The following is a 13,370-nucleotide window of genomic DNA, read 5'->3' as shown; positions in this document are numbered from 1 at the left end:
AACCCAAGTGGCCACCTGCTGGATTGGTGATGGCAGTGCCAGGGGTGGGGAAGAGGCTGTGCACTGAACCAGTCCCAACAATCGCTCTGGACAAAGAGTGCTTGGGGGTAACTGTAGCTGAAATACTGCTCACTTTGTTGTTCACTAACCTGAAATTAATTGGGGTGACTTCCTTGGTGGAATTGTCAGCAGTGAGGTGGGACTGGGGGGAAAGACTTGATTTTCAGAACACTTCTTTTCTTAATGTGATTTTTGGGTGTTTGTTTAGGTATGATTTTTGAATAGTTTGCACTTCAACAAAGTATCTGCTTCAAATTTGAGCAGAAAATTTGATGTGACATTTCCCTGACTCTGCAGCAATTTGTTGGTTCTGTGCATAAAGTCAGAACTGAGACAGGTTGTGATGAGAGTGTACTGCACGAATGTGTTATTAACTCCAGCCTTACCATGCAATACAACTTCAGTTCTGCTGGATGCTGCAAGAGAGAGTTAGTACTACATGAAATTGTAGTAATTTTATGTTTCATGTAACAGCATCAGTACTGCAGAGACAGCTGTGTGCAAAAAGAGGGACTCACTTCCCACTAGCCAAAAGTCTGTTTCTAATTTTTTCTATATGCACGTACTTAAAATGGGTTTAGTGTAGTTGGTGGAGTTGTGTGAATGCGCTGTGTGGTGTTACCAGGGCTGCAGCTGGTAGGAGTGAGGAGTCTTCTCCTTCTGTAACTGCATCTGTCATAATTACTGACATAATTACTGAGTTTCATCAGCAGCCATTTTCTTGGAATGCAAGAATTACAGTTCATCAGTGTTCTCTTGATTGGATTTTAACTGGAAAACAATAATCAGTTGATAGGAGTCTTCTCTTGCTTCAACTCCTGGCACTTGAAAACCTAAGCAGCCTCTGTAAAACAAATGAAATTAGCAAATAAGGCCTTGAGTCTGATAGGGAGGGGTTTCTTACTGTAGATGAAGTTGCTGCTGAAGCAGAACCCTTGGCTCCTGCCTCAAGTACTTCACCAACATAACTGCGAGGCCATGCAGCTTTGTAAAATGTTTTTCAACAGCAATTTAAAAGTCAGTGTTCACAAATTTATCTTCAAACTGAGGAGGTTGTTTGGTGTTTTCTAATGGTTTAGAAACCACCACAGCAGCCTCTTAAAATCCAGTGTTGGATGTTCACTAAGTTGAATGACTTTCTACAAGTTCAACTTGTGCTTGTGACCTGTCGGAAATATTTTTACTCGAAGTGTTGGAGACGCTCAGGGCTGTTGAGAGCACTCAAGGCTGGCACAGCTCTCAGGGGCTGGGGCTCAGACACAGGAACTGACTGCACAGTGAGGAGCCTGCTGCCCTGTGGCTTGGCCTCTGTGCACCTGCTGCTTGCTGGCAGGACCTCGGGTTGGGCAGGTAGCTGTGGGGGGCAGCTGTCCACATCCTCCTGTGGCTCTGGTCAGCCCTCTGCCCTGAGGGGTGAGCTCCACCCAGCTGTGCTGGCCCTGGGCTGTGTGTGAGCCATTGAACACTCGGGTATTGCCTTGTTCACTACAGCAGGGGCTGCTTTTACGTGAGGATTGAGTGAGCAGCGTGAGCGATGTGCCCGATTGCGTACATGCAGGACTGGCTGGGCTGTGCGAAATCACAGTAAAGCCTACAGCCAGCTGTGCTTGTGTGCCAGGGGACTGCTGGAAATAAGTTCTCTTTCAAAGGACTGCCCTTGTGCAGCTTTAAAAGCTTGAGCTGAGAGAATTGTTTCCTGAGGTTTAATTTTTTTTGTCTAGAGAAGGAATAAGATGTTCCCTCATGAGTAAATTCTTCATGCAATGCACTGATTTTGGAGCAGTGTGCGTTTGTTTCTCGGAGGCAGCGGGACAGAGACAAACAAAAAAGGACTGTGTGCATTTTGAAAATGAATGAATGGGAACGAGGAAATGACATTTTAAGAACAAAAAAGCTTGAATGTAGTCAGTAGAAGAAGGAAGATGATTGATGCATGATTGCTGTTCATAGATTCCTTTTGTTGGAAGACAGGTTCTTGGAAACAATAGCAAAACACGACAGCAGAGAACAAGGCTTTCTAGTATTGAGCAGCTGCTGGGCACAAGAAGTGTTACCACCCCAGTGCTGTTTTGAAGGGCATTGAGGCATTCTGGGAAACCAGACAAAGTTGTGTTTAAAAGAAGCCATTGATGTTGCAAGGCTCTCCAGCTCCGGCGCTGCATTTCCTGACGTGACTCTGGCAAATGAAGTGCTGGTCCCATGCTGAGTGTTAATGGTGCAGGCAACACGCAAGGAAGCTGAAGCCGCCTTTTATTTATTCGTGGGTGTCTGTAGTGCAATAATGTTCAGTAACTGAACACAGAAGTAAAATGTCTCAGTAGTTTGTCAACCCTGAGATGTGCATGAAACATTGTTCCCATCATTGGCCTGTATGTAGATTGCAAACTTTCTCTGTGGAGTTCTTTCAGTTTTAATAAACTCGTTTCCAACCTGTTTTAAAATGAAGGTGGGGAGAGCATATGTTGCTTGGTAAAATACAGATATGATAATTGATCAGTATTATAAGAGAGTCAAAGTGAATTACAAACTGAAGAGCTCAAACTTGTGACATATGCAGAAAATGTATTAGTTTAAACTTAAAAAAAAAAAAACAAACAACAAACCTTAACGCTTATCATTTCAGGTTTCAGACTGGTGTTTGGAACAAGCATTATTCTTCTGTTTAGGGCTTATAGGAGCTTTGCTGGAAACTAGCCAGGATATCATAGCAGGTTAGTTGTATTTAAAAGTGCCTTATTGTAAGGTATTTTTTGCTCTGTAATACACACTTTTATCCATAAAGCCGTAACAAAATTAATGGGAGAATGACTTTTTTTTTTTTGCCCTCAGCAAATTACTAAGTAGCAGTTTCATGTTTTAAGAAGGGTAAGTAAAGTTAGCCAGAGATTTATCAAATGTTTCAAATTATAAAATGTCTTTATATGGAATCATAAATCTACAAAGCAAGAACTGTTTTTTCTAGAACTGTGGGAATTATTTTATGGTATTTTTCACAATAAAGATATTTATGATGACAAGAAAGCACTGCTGTGTATTTGTCTTCCCTTCTTTCCTCATGCTTCTCTTCAGGTTTGAAGCTGGAGTTGTGCAGGGCACTGCTGCAGATGGGGGACAAGAGGAAGAAGCAGCCATGTATAGAAGTTAACCACAGCAACTGTAGAAGCCCTGTTGAGTGCTGATTTCACAGTGAGAACATCCAGCCCTTGGAATATCCCCAGGAAATGCTGGATTCTCGTGTTGGAACAATAAGATTTGCCTGATAGGGTGCTGAATCATATTGCCTGGACCAAAGGTACTTTTGCCAAAGAAGGCTGGACCAGGTGATTCTTGAGGTCCTTTCCAACCTGCTATCCTATGATTCCATGAAGTCTCAGACTGATTCAGGGACTGGTTAAAAGGAACCTAAGAGAACCTGAGAAATATTTTTAATACTAAATACAGCTCTGGCTCATCAACAATACTGCACTAATGCCTGGTTTATTCATTTTCTGTTAAACTTACCAGCTGACCTCAAGATCAAGGCATAGAAAAGACACTGTCATAGGAATATAAACTGTAAAACTCCTTCATTTGAATAGTTCAAATATTCTTTTGCTTATTTACCGAGTAGCACCATGTTTTGGCAACACTAAAGCAGCATGTATTTTCATCCCTTTCACAGGGCACAGCACAGAGCTCTCTCTGCACCTCACCTCACAGCAGATGCCTTGATGTGAACACTGCTGTTGCTTCCCTACAAAAACACTTTGGGCAGAGGAAAGGCAGTTGAGGACTTGCTGCCATTTATTTTCTTTGCTCTGTTAGCCAAGTAGGGAATGATAATTGTGTAATAGAGAAAGGGAGAGCAGAGAACAATCCATCTTTGTTTCTCCAGTGGAACCTTTAAATATTTTGTACAACATACACAATCCATGGATTTAGGATTAAAATATAATGGCATGCTAATGACTCAAAGTGCTGCCTTAAAGAGATCTTTTAAAAAGTAGTGAATAAGTTTGTGGGACCTTTCTTATTTTATAAAGCATTGTATATTAAAAAAAGCTTTCTTTGAAAGTAGTATTATGCAGGAAAAAAAAACCAACTAGAACATTTTGTACAAATATAGAAAACACTAGAAGATTGCATTAAACCTTTTACATCTTCAAAATTATCTCCAACAAATTACATTTATAAAATTATATTCTAATCATTTAAGCAATCTCAAGGAAATAGTATTTAAAGAACTATTTCTTTTTTTAAAGCCAGTAGAGGTAATCCAATTTTAAAAAGAACAGGATGCTACAGAGAAAATGAACATGAAATCAGTGCATGAATTACCCACTTTTTATACTGCAGAACATGCTCACCCAGATAATCATAATTAAAGAGAACTAAGGTTTCTTAAAAAACCTTTAACTTCTGTTCTAAACAAGTTTTCCAATATATGCTTCAAGCTTGGAATACCAAGGCAGATCCATGTGAAATGCTGCTGCAGAGTCAGGCAGCAGGATGGAAGTATAAATCTCAAAAATATTTTGCAAATAAAATAAAATCATGCAGCGAACAATTGAATAATGGTTTGAGGGCTTTTGTCCTCTTCTATGGCAAATCAGTTACTTCCTTTTTATGAGTGGGATTTTTAGTAATGGTGCACGATATCCCGCATGATATCCTGAAGTAATTAAGAGAACAAGCATAACAAAACAACTGCTGCACTGAAAAGGGTCAGACATAAAGGGAACTGACATTAGGCTTTACTGACTTTTGCTATTGGGTTGCACAGGAAATACTCCATTGGGTACTTCATTAAAAGGAAATCCCTCAACAGGCATTTAATAACCTGTATGTGACATGTTAAAAATGTTCAAAATACATCAAGGTAAAACCACAGAAAATACAGAGAGCTGTAAAAAAATCTGCATGTCTCACATTCCTTAGTAATAGGGCTTGGAAAATACCAGCAACATGTGATTTTAAATACTCACTCTTACAGTAAGAAATGGTGAGTAACCAACAGCTGAGGACAATGACAGTGCATACAAAATCTGCTTCATTTCTCTACTTGTTTATCCAGTTATTTGCTGCTATGGAAATAATGTGCAATCCTTGCTGATTCACCCACTTAGTGCCAATTACATGGTCTTGTGCAACTTCAAGCATTTAAACTGGAAGACTTCTTATAAGAAAGTGTGGTCTCATCCAATCCCATTTTGAAACCAGCATAGCCTGAACAACAAGGTGTGTATTTAAGGCACTAGATTTCAATTGGAGACACAAATTCCCCATTTTCAAATATGGGTATTGCAAGAACTTTTCCCTGCAATTTTTGTGGGATCAAAATGTCAGTATCCCATTAAAGTAACAGTTTTGTGAGTACAGGTTTAGAAAATTACAGGAGACACCACTGATAGTCAAAAAATACTCATGTATTTTATTATTTTCTTTTCAGTTATAAACAGGATGATGATAATCAAAAGTGAGTAGAAGCAGCTTTCAGGTACTGACCTTCTGATACAATGTATGCTGGTTGGAAAATCACCTCACCCAAAACCATAATGGAATTTTATCACACACTATTTAAGTGGCCAAAAGGAGCCTAAGAAAAAAAAATTAGTTTTAAGAATCTCTTAAGAGTGCAGCAATAATAAATGAAGAGTGTCATTCCATGCTTTAGCTTCCATGTGGAGTTATCTTTGTGTGGCCTAAATTAGACATCTTATTTTTTATGAAATTGTTTATTGTGACCACAGCATTGCTTGGGGGACAAAACTATGGGCATATAACCAAAATTATGGTATTTAAATACAGTAGCCTAATGCATGGAATATGCACAAAACAGTTTTCAAGTACATATTTAATGTGTGTGTCCTCCCCTGGACTGACAATGCTGAACACATCTTCCTTCATATTCCAAAGTCCTCTGGGCAAAATGTACTTTAGAGAAGGAAAAGAAAAAGCCATTGGGAAAGCTGCTCCATACCACTTAAAAAACCCCAAACCCCCAAGTACCTGTGGATTTCTCATTTTTGTATTGCATTTAAAATGTTTTAAATAACACTTTAAGTTATAAAACACTTGACTTCACATTAAAGAATGCTGCAAATAGTGCCAATGTAACAGCTGTAAATTCTGTTCAGTCCTTCCCAGAAAACTCTGGAGCTGTCACCATTGCTGGTCACGGGCTGTGCTAAAGTTCATCGTGCTTGAGCCCTGGAGCCAAAGGGGAAAAATACACAAAAGTTACACAGAGGCAGTGCCTGGGTTTGTAAGATGTGGAGAAAGCCTTTTACTTGCCATTTCCTGCTAAACACTCAGTTCATGAACTTCATTTTTGGAGCCTTGCTACAAGCTGACCATAAGCTTTCATGAAGAATAAAACCCACTAAGAATTCTTTAAAAGGAAAAGTGAATTTGTTCCTCCACCCAAGACTTATAAATATTTATCTGCTCATTTTTTCTTAAACCTTGAGTGCTCAGATCATCTTTTCATTTTGTCCATTAGTCCAAGAAGTCATGTTTTACTCGGAGTACTTCTATGTGTTTGTGGTTTTTCTTTTGCTTTTGGGTTTTGTTTGTCTGGGGCTTTCATGTTATTTAATTAATTCAGTTTAAAACAATTTTAGTTGAAAAAAAGCCAAACAAAACAACAACAAGAACCCCCAAACAAACAAAAAAACGAAACCTCAGCCCCAAACTAACGAAAACAGAATTTAGTCTCGTGCAAAAAGGCTTGGATAGGTAAGTCTAGAGAGAGAGAGGGAGATGCAGAGGCAAATTAACACTCAGTCCCCAACTGCTTAATAGACATGAGCTTTAGATTATCCAAGTGAAATCTAAGCTAATGTGCTTTACTTAATATTTGTGGCTAAAATAACGTGACTGTTGGCTGTGTTTGAGGTGCAGGAACAGGACCACTGAACTTTCTCTTATTTCTGGCATGAAACAAGAGGGTTTGTCCTGTCAGTGTAATTCCTGTGGAAAGAAGCATCACACAACTATCAAACCCCACACCACTTCTCTAACAAGGGAAATTACACAAATACAAGATTTGTGCCTACTGACCCCAATCTTAATTTCAACTAGACTGATACTTAATTTTTAAAAGCTAACAGCTGAAAATGCATGTAAATTACCTTTTTGAAAGAATGATGTTAGATTTTTCTTCTCTCTTTCAATTTGCTGTATTAAGTTTCGGATCTCGGAGTCATAATCAACCCATTCAGGAACTATCCGGGCAGCAGCCTTTAGTTTTGGTTCTTTGGTTTGGGGGTTGTTGCACTGAAAGTTTAAAACATATTAGATGTAAACAAAGCAAATGTGAAAATAACACCCTTTCAGAGAATTTAGCTCAAATGAATTGTAAATACTTTTTGCTGACTGTCAGTATAGCACAGACATGGCTGGCACAAGACTGTTAAAATTTAGACAAAGTTGCCTAGGGAGATGCAAGATTGACATTGGCACAATGAAACTGAACCTGATGTGGGTTTTGAACAGAGAGCACCTGTCTTTAGAGCACAAACAAACTCATTCTAACAGTAAAGACATGAAGAAAACAAAAACTATTGCATACTGAAAAATCATACCAAGTTCCAACTGTCTGTTTTCCTTTCAAATTATGTCTAAAGCACTGCAAATAGTGTATGTGTGCTGTCAAAAAATCTAAATGGAGGAAAAAATGAAATTGGGATAATAATGACAGGAAAAAGATTTTTGTCTCTTTCTATTCCCAAAAAAAAGAACCTTTCTTCTTCCTAAACATGGATAGTATCCTGAGCATTGTGCTTTTAAGGCTTTGCTTTATCTCCTGTTTATAGCAATGAAACAGACCAAGAAAACCATGACCATGTTAAGGTTGTGGGGAGAACAAGAGCAGCCCGTAGTGCCCAGACAGGTACAGCACTTTGTCACAGCTCCAGTAACTTGGCTGACTATGGAAAAATTATAAGGAAAATTCATGTAATGGCATGAAAAGCTTCAGTCCTATCTGGTTAAGAGATAACAACACTTAATTTTTTGGTACAGTTTTCAGCTTTAACGTAAGCAGATTTGGTAGAGAGCAAGTGGGAGAGGTCTCAGAGGGGAAAATGCTTCAGGGAAAGGGATGGAATGTTGCAGCGCCTTCCAGCAAGGCTGCCTTCATGACATGACACAAACTCAACCTGAAATGCCCCAGAAATCACAGCAAAATTTTTAACCTGTAGAACTCATTTAAGTCAGGATCAACTCACCAGGTCTATTGTTTTAGCCTTTTTCTTGGATTTATCATCACACCAGGTTTCACACCAAAGCCACTCCTGAGGGAGAGACTTAATGGCTACTTGATGGATCATATTATTGGGAAGATCCTGTACAAATTTTGTAAAACCATAAATTAGCATTGAATAGAATTTCCATTCCTTGAAAAAAAATCCCAAACCCTGACTTTACCATTCCTTGAAAAAAACAAACCCCGACTCAAAAAACATATAATACAGGATTTATGCCACTACTCTAAATTGAGATGACTTCTAGGAAAAGATTCCAGAAATGAGCTTGAGAAGAAAAAGCTTTAAACTGCTATTCTGGCTAAGTTCCTTACTTTACTTCTAGGGTTTTTTTTTTAACCTTTATTACGTTCTCAGGAAATCTTGCCATGAAAAGTCTGAGCCAAGATCCGGCTGAATGCAGGGAACAGCATTTATAAATGAGAAACTCCTCAGGCAGGTTTCAGGCTGGCTGCAGCTGCTCTGGCCAGAGCTGCAAAGAGCAGGGGCAGTACCTGGCACATTCAGTGCCAAGTGCCCTCACATGTGCAACCCTTACATTGTATTTCAGAATAAATGTCAGCACTCAAGTGTTAGTCACATCTTAGTTTGCCAATTCACACTGCTAAATGTGACAGAATAAAATAGCACATATTGCTGTATTATAAAAGATGTACAATTTAACTGAAACACAGCCATTGGTACCAAAGAATTATATCAAATTATATGGAGAGCCAAGACATTCAATATTAATTGAAATGCTTTATCTTTTTTTTAAACTTAAAATTTTTGGAATGTAGTTGATCACCATTTGGAATGGTTTACCACCATTCCAATTCCAAAAGAAGAGACTGGTTTTCTGTTGTGCCTCTCTGACTTTCTAAATGAAATCACAATTCCTGAATTACTGCAGCACTTTTAGAAGCTGTCAATTTAAAAATTGTTATATGCAGTAAAATGTAGAAAGTCAGCTGTTAGTTTCAGGATTTAAAGTAAATGAAAAAAAAAGAATGAACACAAAAACTGCTCTGAACAAAATTACTGTACTGGAAGTCTAGTTTTTATGATGTGTAATTTTTTCTCCCTAGGAGTTCTATACTTATTCTCCTTTGCATTTAAAATCATCATTTCCCCTTCTATCTACTTCACTTCTGTGGTTTAAGAACCTTGACTGCCACCCATGAAGATGGCACTGCTGGGAGAACTGAGACTGCTGCTTCTTTGAGAAGGGCAGTGAGCACTCCAGACAGGTATTTAAAACAAAAATAGTAATAACAGAGTTATAATGCACCCTTAGCAGTAGATGAAAGCTCTCCAGGTCTCCAATACACTGCACTGTTGTTTGTATTTCTAGGAGTATTGCTGTGTTTTGTGTAAGAAGAAGCAATGAAGACAGCAAGTACCTCCTATCAATACGGTCAAACCAGATTATTATGAATATTCTACTTTGAAATATTCACTTTCCAAAGTAATTCCAATTCCATTCTGCCAAGATTTAGCTACCTTAACATCTGGTGTTTAAGTGGCTTTTGATTTGATCCAACAGGCTAATAGGAAAGATATGCTATCATGTATTAAAACTGTAATTGGAAATATAAGAGTCTTAAAATGAGAAGTTTTAATTTTTTTGAGAACATTAGATAAGACCAATTTTCTGAAAACCAGCATTATGGTGAAAACCCTGTAACCTCTAAATCTTAAAAGGTCTTTCTGAAAGACACTTTGTACATGTGGCTAACTCTGTTTGGAGAACACACAGCTCTATCACATCAGGACTCTGCATGGGTGATCAGGGCCAGGAATTCATCCTGTTGTCCAGAAAGATGTGAACTCTGACTGTAGCTGTTATTTCAGCCTTTTGCTCTTAACATACAGCTGCAGACTGCTCCAGCCCCAGGTGTCCAGTCCAGTCTGCGTTTTTAGTGTGGCTGTATTCCCACTTTTCTTTGCCCAGTATCATAAGAACTCCTATTTTCAATTTTTACTTTTATTTCTGGAGAAAAAAAATGCAAGTGGCAATAATGTCCTTATGTAAGAGAGAAACCAGCTTGCAGAGCAGGGTGTGGAAAAGCACTGAGCAATGTGGGCTTTGCTACCATGGGATCCTGTTGCTGTTGGAGGCAGGTAAAAATCTTCTGTGCTTAAATAATTCCACAAGGAAAACACCAAAAGCAGGGACAATCTCGCTTATGAAGCCTTCTGAGGTTCACCCAAAGTGAGACCAACTCCAGCCCACAGTAACCATGTACAGCAACCACCAGAGTGCATTTGCAGTTAACTTACAAACGAAAATTGAATTTACGTTAATGGAAAAAAAGAAGAAAAAGGAACAAGCTCTTGGTAAACACGAATATAATTACCATTATCAGAATGTATGGTTATCATCAGAAAAACATAAATGCATGCAGAACAACTACAAATAAAGGCGAAACTGGGGTTATCCCTCATTTTTAAATTAAAAAAAATCAGCAGTTTTCTGAGCTGTGCTCATATGCACTCCTGAAAATAGGCTAAAAGAGCAGTAAATGGCAAACAGTTTTGGAATTATGTAACGTTTATGTTGAAATACAAGATATTCCATAGATATTGAGAAAGATAAAGAAAAACCCTAAAATGCTTAAAGCCATAAATACCTGATCCAGATTTGACAGACTGTTTGGATCCTGACTAAGAGCCTGGTACTGGCCCCGAAGCCTGTCTCCAGCTGCAATCTTCCTGAACTTCTTCAGGTCCACAACATACAAGGCACTAAAAGGAATAAAAAAATCCCAAAGTAGTAAGATTTCTGGGGGGTCACCCTCTTTTTGACAATAGTAACAAAAGTAACGAGAAAGCAAAACATGTTCCCATCCTGAAGAGATATTTTTCTTTATTAAGTGGCTGAAACCACCATAAAACAGTGAAATCAATGAGTCATCAGAATTCCTGCCTTTACTGAGAATGGCTCTTGAATGGCTCAGTGATCAACACCAACACCCAGATTTCCATCCAGTTGCCAGAGAGCACAAGCAGTGTGTAAGGGCTTGTCCCACCTGATGTGGTATTTCCTCTTGCCCAGGTGTGAAGCCCAGTACCCCGATTTCCAGAAGCGGTACCCGTCCATCTCCCTGCGGCTGTCACAGAAAGGAGTGTAGCCATAGGGGGCTCCGTTCAGGTCGAGGTCTCTGAGCTCCTTCAGGTCACTCCTCACAATCTAGACAAGAATATCATCCATTTAGTACTGTTTCTATGAGGGTAGGGATTGCAGCAGGCTTCACAATGTTTAACTTTTATTAAAAAAAGCTACCGACACTACATCAGTGGGGTATAAATGGACCTTTCCAGTGGGAGACAGCTACCAAATTATTGTTCCAAAATTATGTATTGTTGCAGAGTTTTGTTCAGACATGGCTTATAGAAAGGCCATGATCACATACAGCTGGTTAAAAAGTAAAAGGCAGCTGTAAGCAGCAAGTTCTCAGGCTTTTCCCTTAAACAGTAAATATCGTGTCCTCGGCGAAGTGATGAGAAAAATATGGTGAAAAACATGGAGTCCTTGAAAGGGTGTTCAATAACAAGTCAACAGCAGGATGAGAAAAACAAGTATTAGCCTCAACAAGAAAACCACAGGTATTGGCAACAAAGGAAGGGTTGGTGTGTAATCTGTAACCAATAATGAGCTCAGGTTTTGCAATATGTATGAACTTAATTAACACTACTATAAAAGTGTGTAAGCTGGATCAATAAATTGGAGATAGATGCTCATCAATTGGATGGTTGTCTCCCTTCACTTCCTCAATTTATTATTTTTTATTGTATTATTAACAGTGGCCATCTGTGTAACACATTTATTGAGCAAATGATATAAAACTGACAATATTTTTTTAATTCACAGACCAGTGTTTCTGGTTGCCCAATATAAAATGCCTTAATTAAGAAACACAACTTTTCAAATCTACCAATCATGCCCCTTCTAAAGAATCCTCCTTGTTTGTTACCCACCATGGGCACTCCAAAATTATTGCATCATTTGAAAAATCCTTGTATCTAATGGTAAAGTACTTTCAAAAGAGAGGTTTTAATGGCATTTTACACATGTTCTTTATTTGCTAATCAATCCTTCTCCATCAAACCCCACTTACCTAATTTATCAGTGGTAAAAATGTTATAGCTATTTGGGAGCACAGAGAAGTCCTTACAGTAGTTAGGACAGACCACCAGTGTTCCCACATAGTGTATCCAGATGAAATTGCAGAGAGTTGCAGTCTGCATTGCTACACCTAAGTTTAATTTATTCTTGAGCTTGGAAAAGGACCAAAATATGTCAGAATTTGTCTCAAGGTTTTTAACAACCTTGTGATAAACTCATCTGCACTTTGTCTTTCAGCACATTATACGATGTTCACTCCTGAATGAAGGACTGCATGCAAATTTAAAACACAGACAGGATTAAACTTGAAGAATTTCAGCCATCCAGAAGTTGTTCAAATAGTCCAAAATCACCTCAGAACTGGCCATAGTGGAGCATTCCTCTCACAATCAGCCCAGAGATGGAATCCCTCCAATATGCTTTCAGTGAAATGCAGCTTTAAGACCACACACATCTCTCCAGGTGCCTGTCTCTCCACACACACAATTTTGGACAACTCTTAATGTCACACGACTGAAGACCAGTGAAATTCTTGCACCTACATTCTGCAACATCACCGGTTCTGTTTGTACAACTGCAACAGTCTTTCAAGACCAGCATCTGAATAAAATGGCCACACAGAATGAAAATGGATCAATTTAAGCCCAAATTAATTCCTCATACAGTAATATGCCATTATCTTTTCTTACCTGGTCAGCATCAACAAATATTATTTTATCCACAGCTAAAGGGAAAAGAACATCCAAGAAAAGAATTTTGTAGCCCCAGATAATTCTTTGTTTTTCTGTCTGCTGATAAAGCCAGCGGGGCCACTTATACTGGACCAGCTCATACTTGAATCCATACTTTTTAGCCATGTGAGGAATTACATCCTGGAAGAACAAAAAGAAGAACAAAAATCCATCAGGTGCACATATATGAGACACACAAGGGCTAAAAAGGAAAAGGAGGGAATG

The 13,370-nt window shown here is 38.7% G+C and overlaps 1 protein-coding gene across 7 annotated transcripts in view; it reads right to left on the bottom strand.

Annotated features, from left to right (window-relative positions):
- Positions 1–5,483: 5,483 nt before the first annotated feature.
- Positions 5,484–13,370, bottom strand: part of UGGT2 (UDP-glucose glycoprotein glucosyltransferase 2) — a 76,969-nt gene continuing 69,082 nt past the window's right edge. For 6 of the 7 annotated variants that reach the window (XM_064712549.1, XM_064712568.1, XM_064712559.1 and 3 more), the window contains 6 exons: positions 13,104–13,286; positions 11,318–11,478; positions 10,919–11,033; positions 8,271–8,387; positions 7,173–7,317; positions 5,484–6,249 (listed from right to left, as the gene is read on the bottom strand). In XM_064712549.1, coding sequence (XP_064568619.1) covers positions 6,227–6,249; positions 7,173–7,317; positions 8,271–8,387; positions 10,919–11,033; positions 11,318–11,478; positions 13,104–13,286 — 744 coding nt within the window. In that variant the 3' untranslated portion in view covers positions 5,484–6,226. Of the gene's footprint in view, positions 6,250–7,172; positions 7,318–8,270; positions 8,388–10,918; positions 11,034–11,317; positions 11,479–13,103; positions 13,287–13,370 lie in introns of those variants that run through there. The other variant, XM_064712602.1, reaches the window with a different exon arrangement.

This window comes from Zonotrichia leucophrys, chromosome 1 (assembly GCF_028769735.1).
Source record: "Zonotrichia leucophrys gambelii isolate GWCS_2022_RI chromosome 1, RI_Zleu_2.0, whole genome shotgun sequence".
NCBI lineage: Eukaryota > Metazoa > Chordata > Aves > Passeriformes > Passerellidae > Zonotrichia > Zonotrichia leucophrys.
The sequence above is the reverse complement of the archived record's forward strand: the minus strand, read 5'-3'. Positions and strand labels throughout refer to the sequence as shown.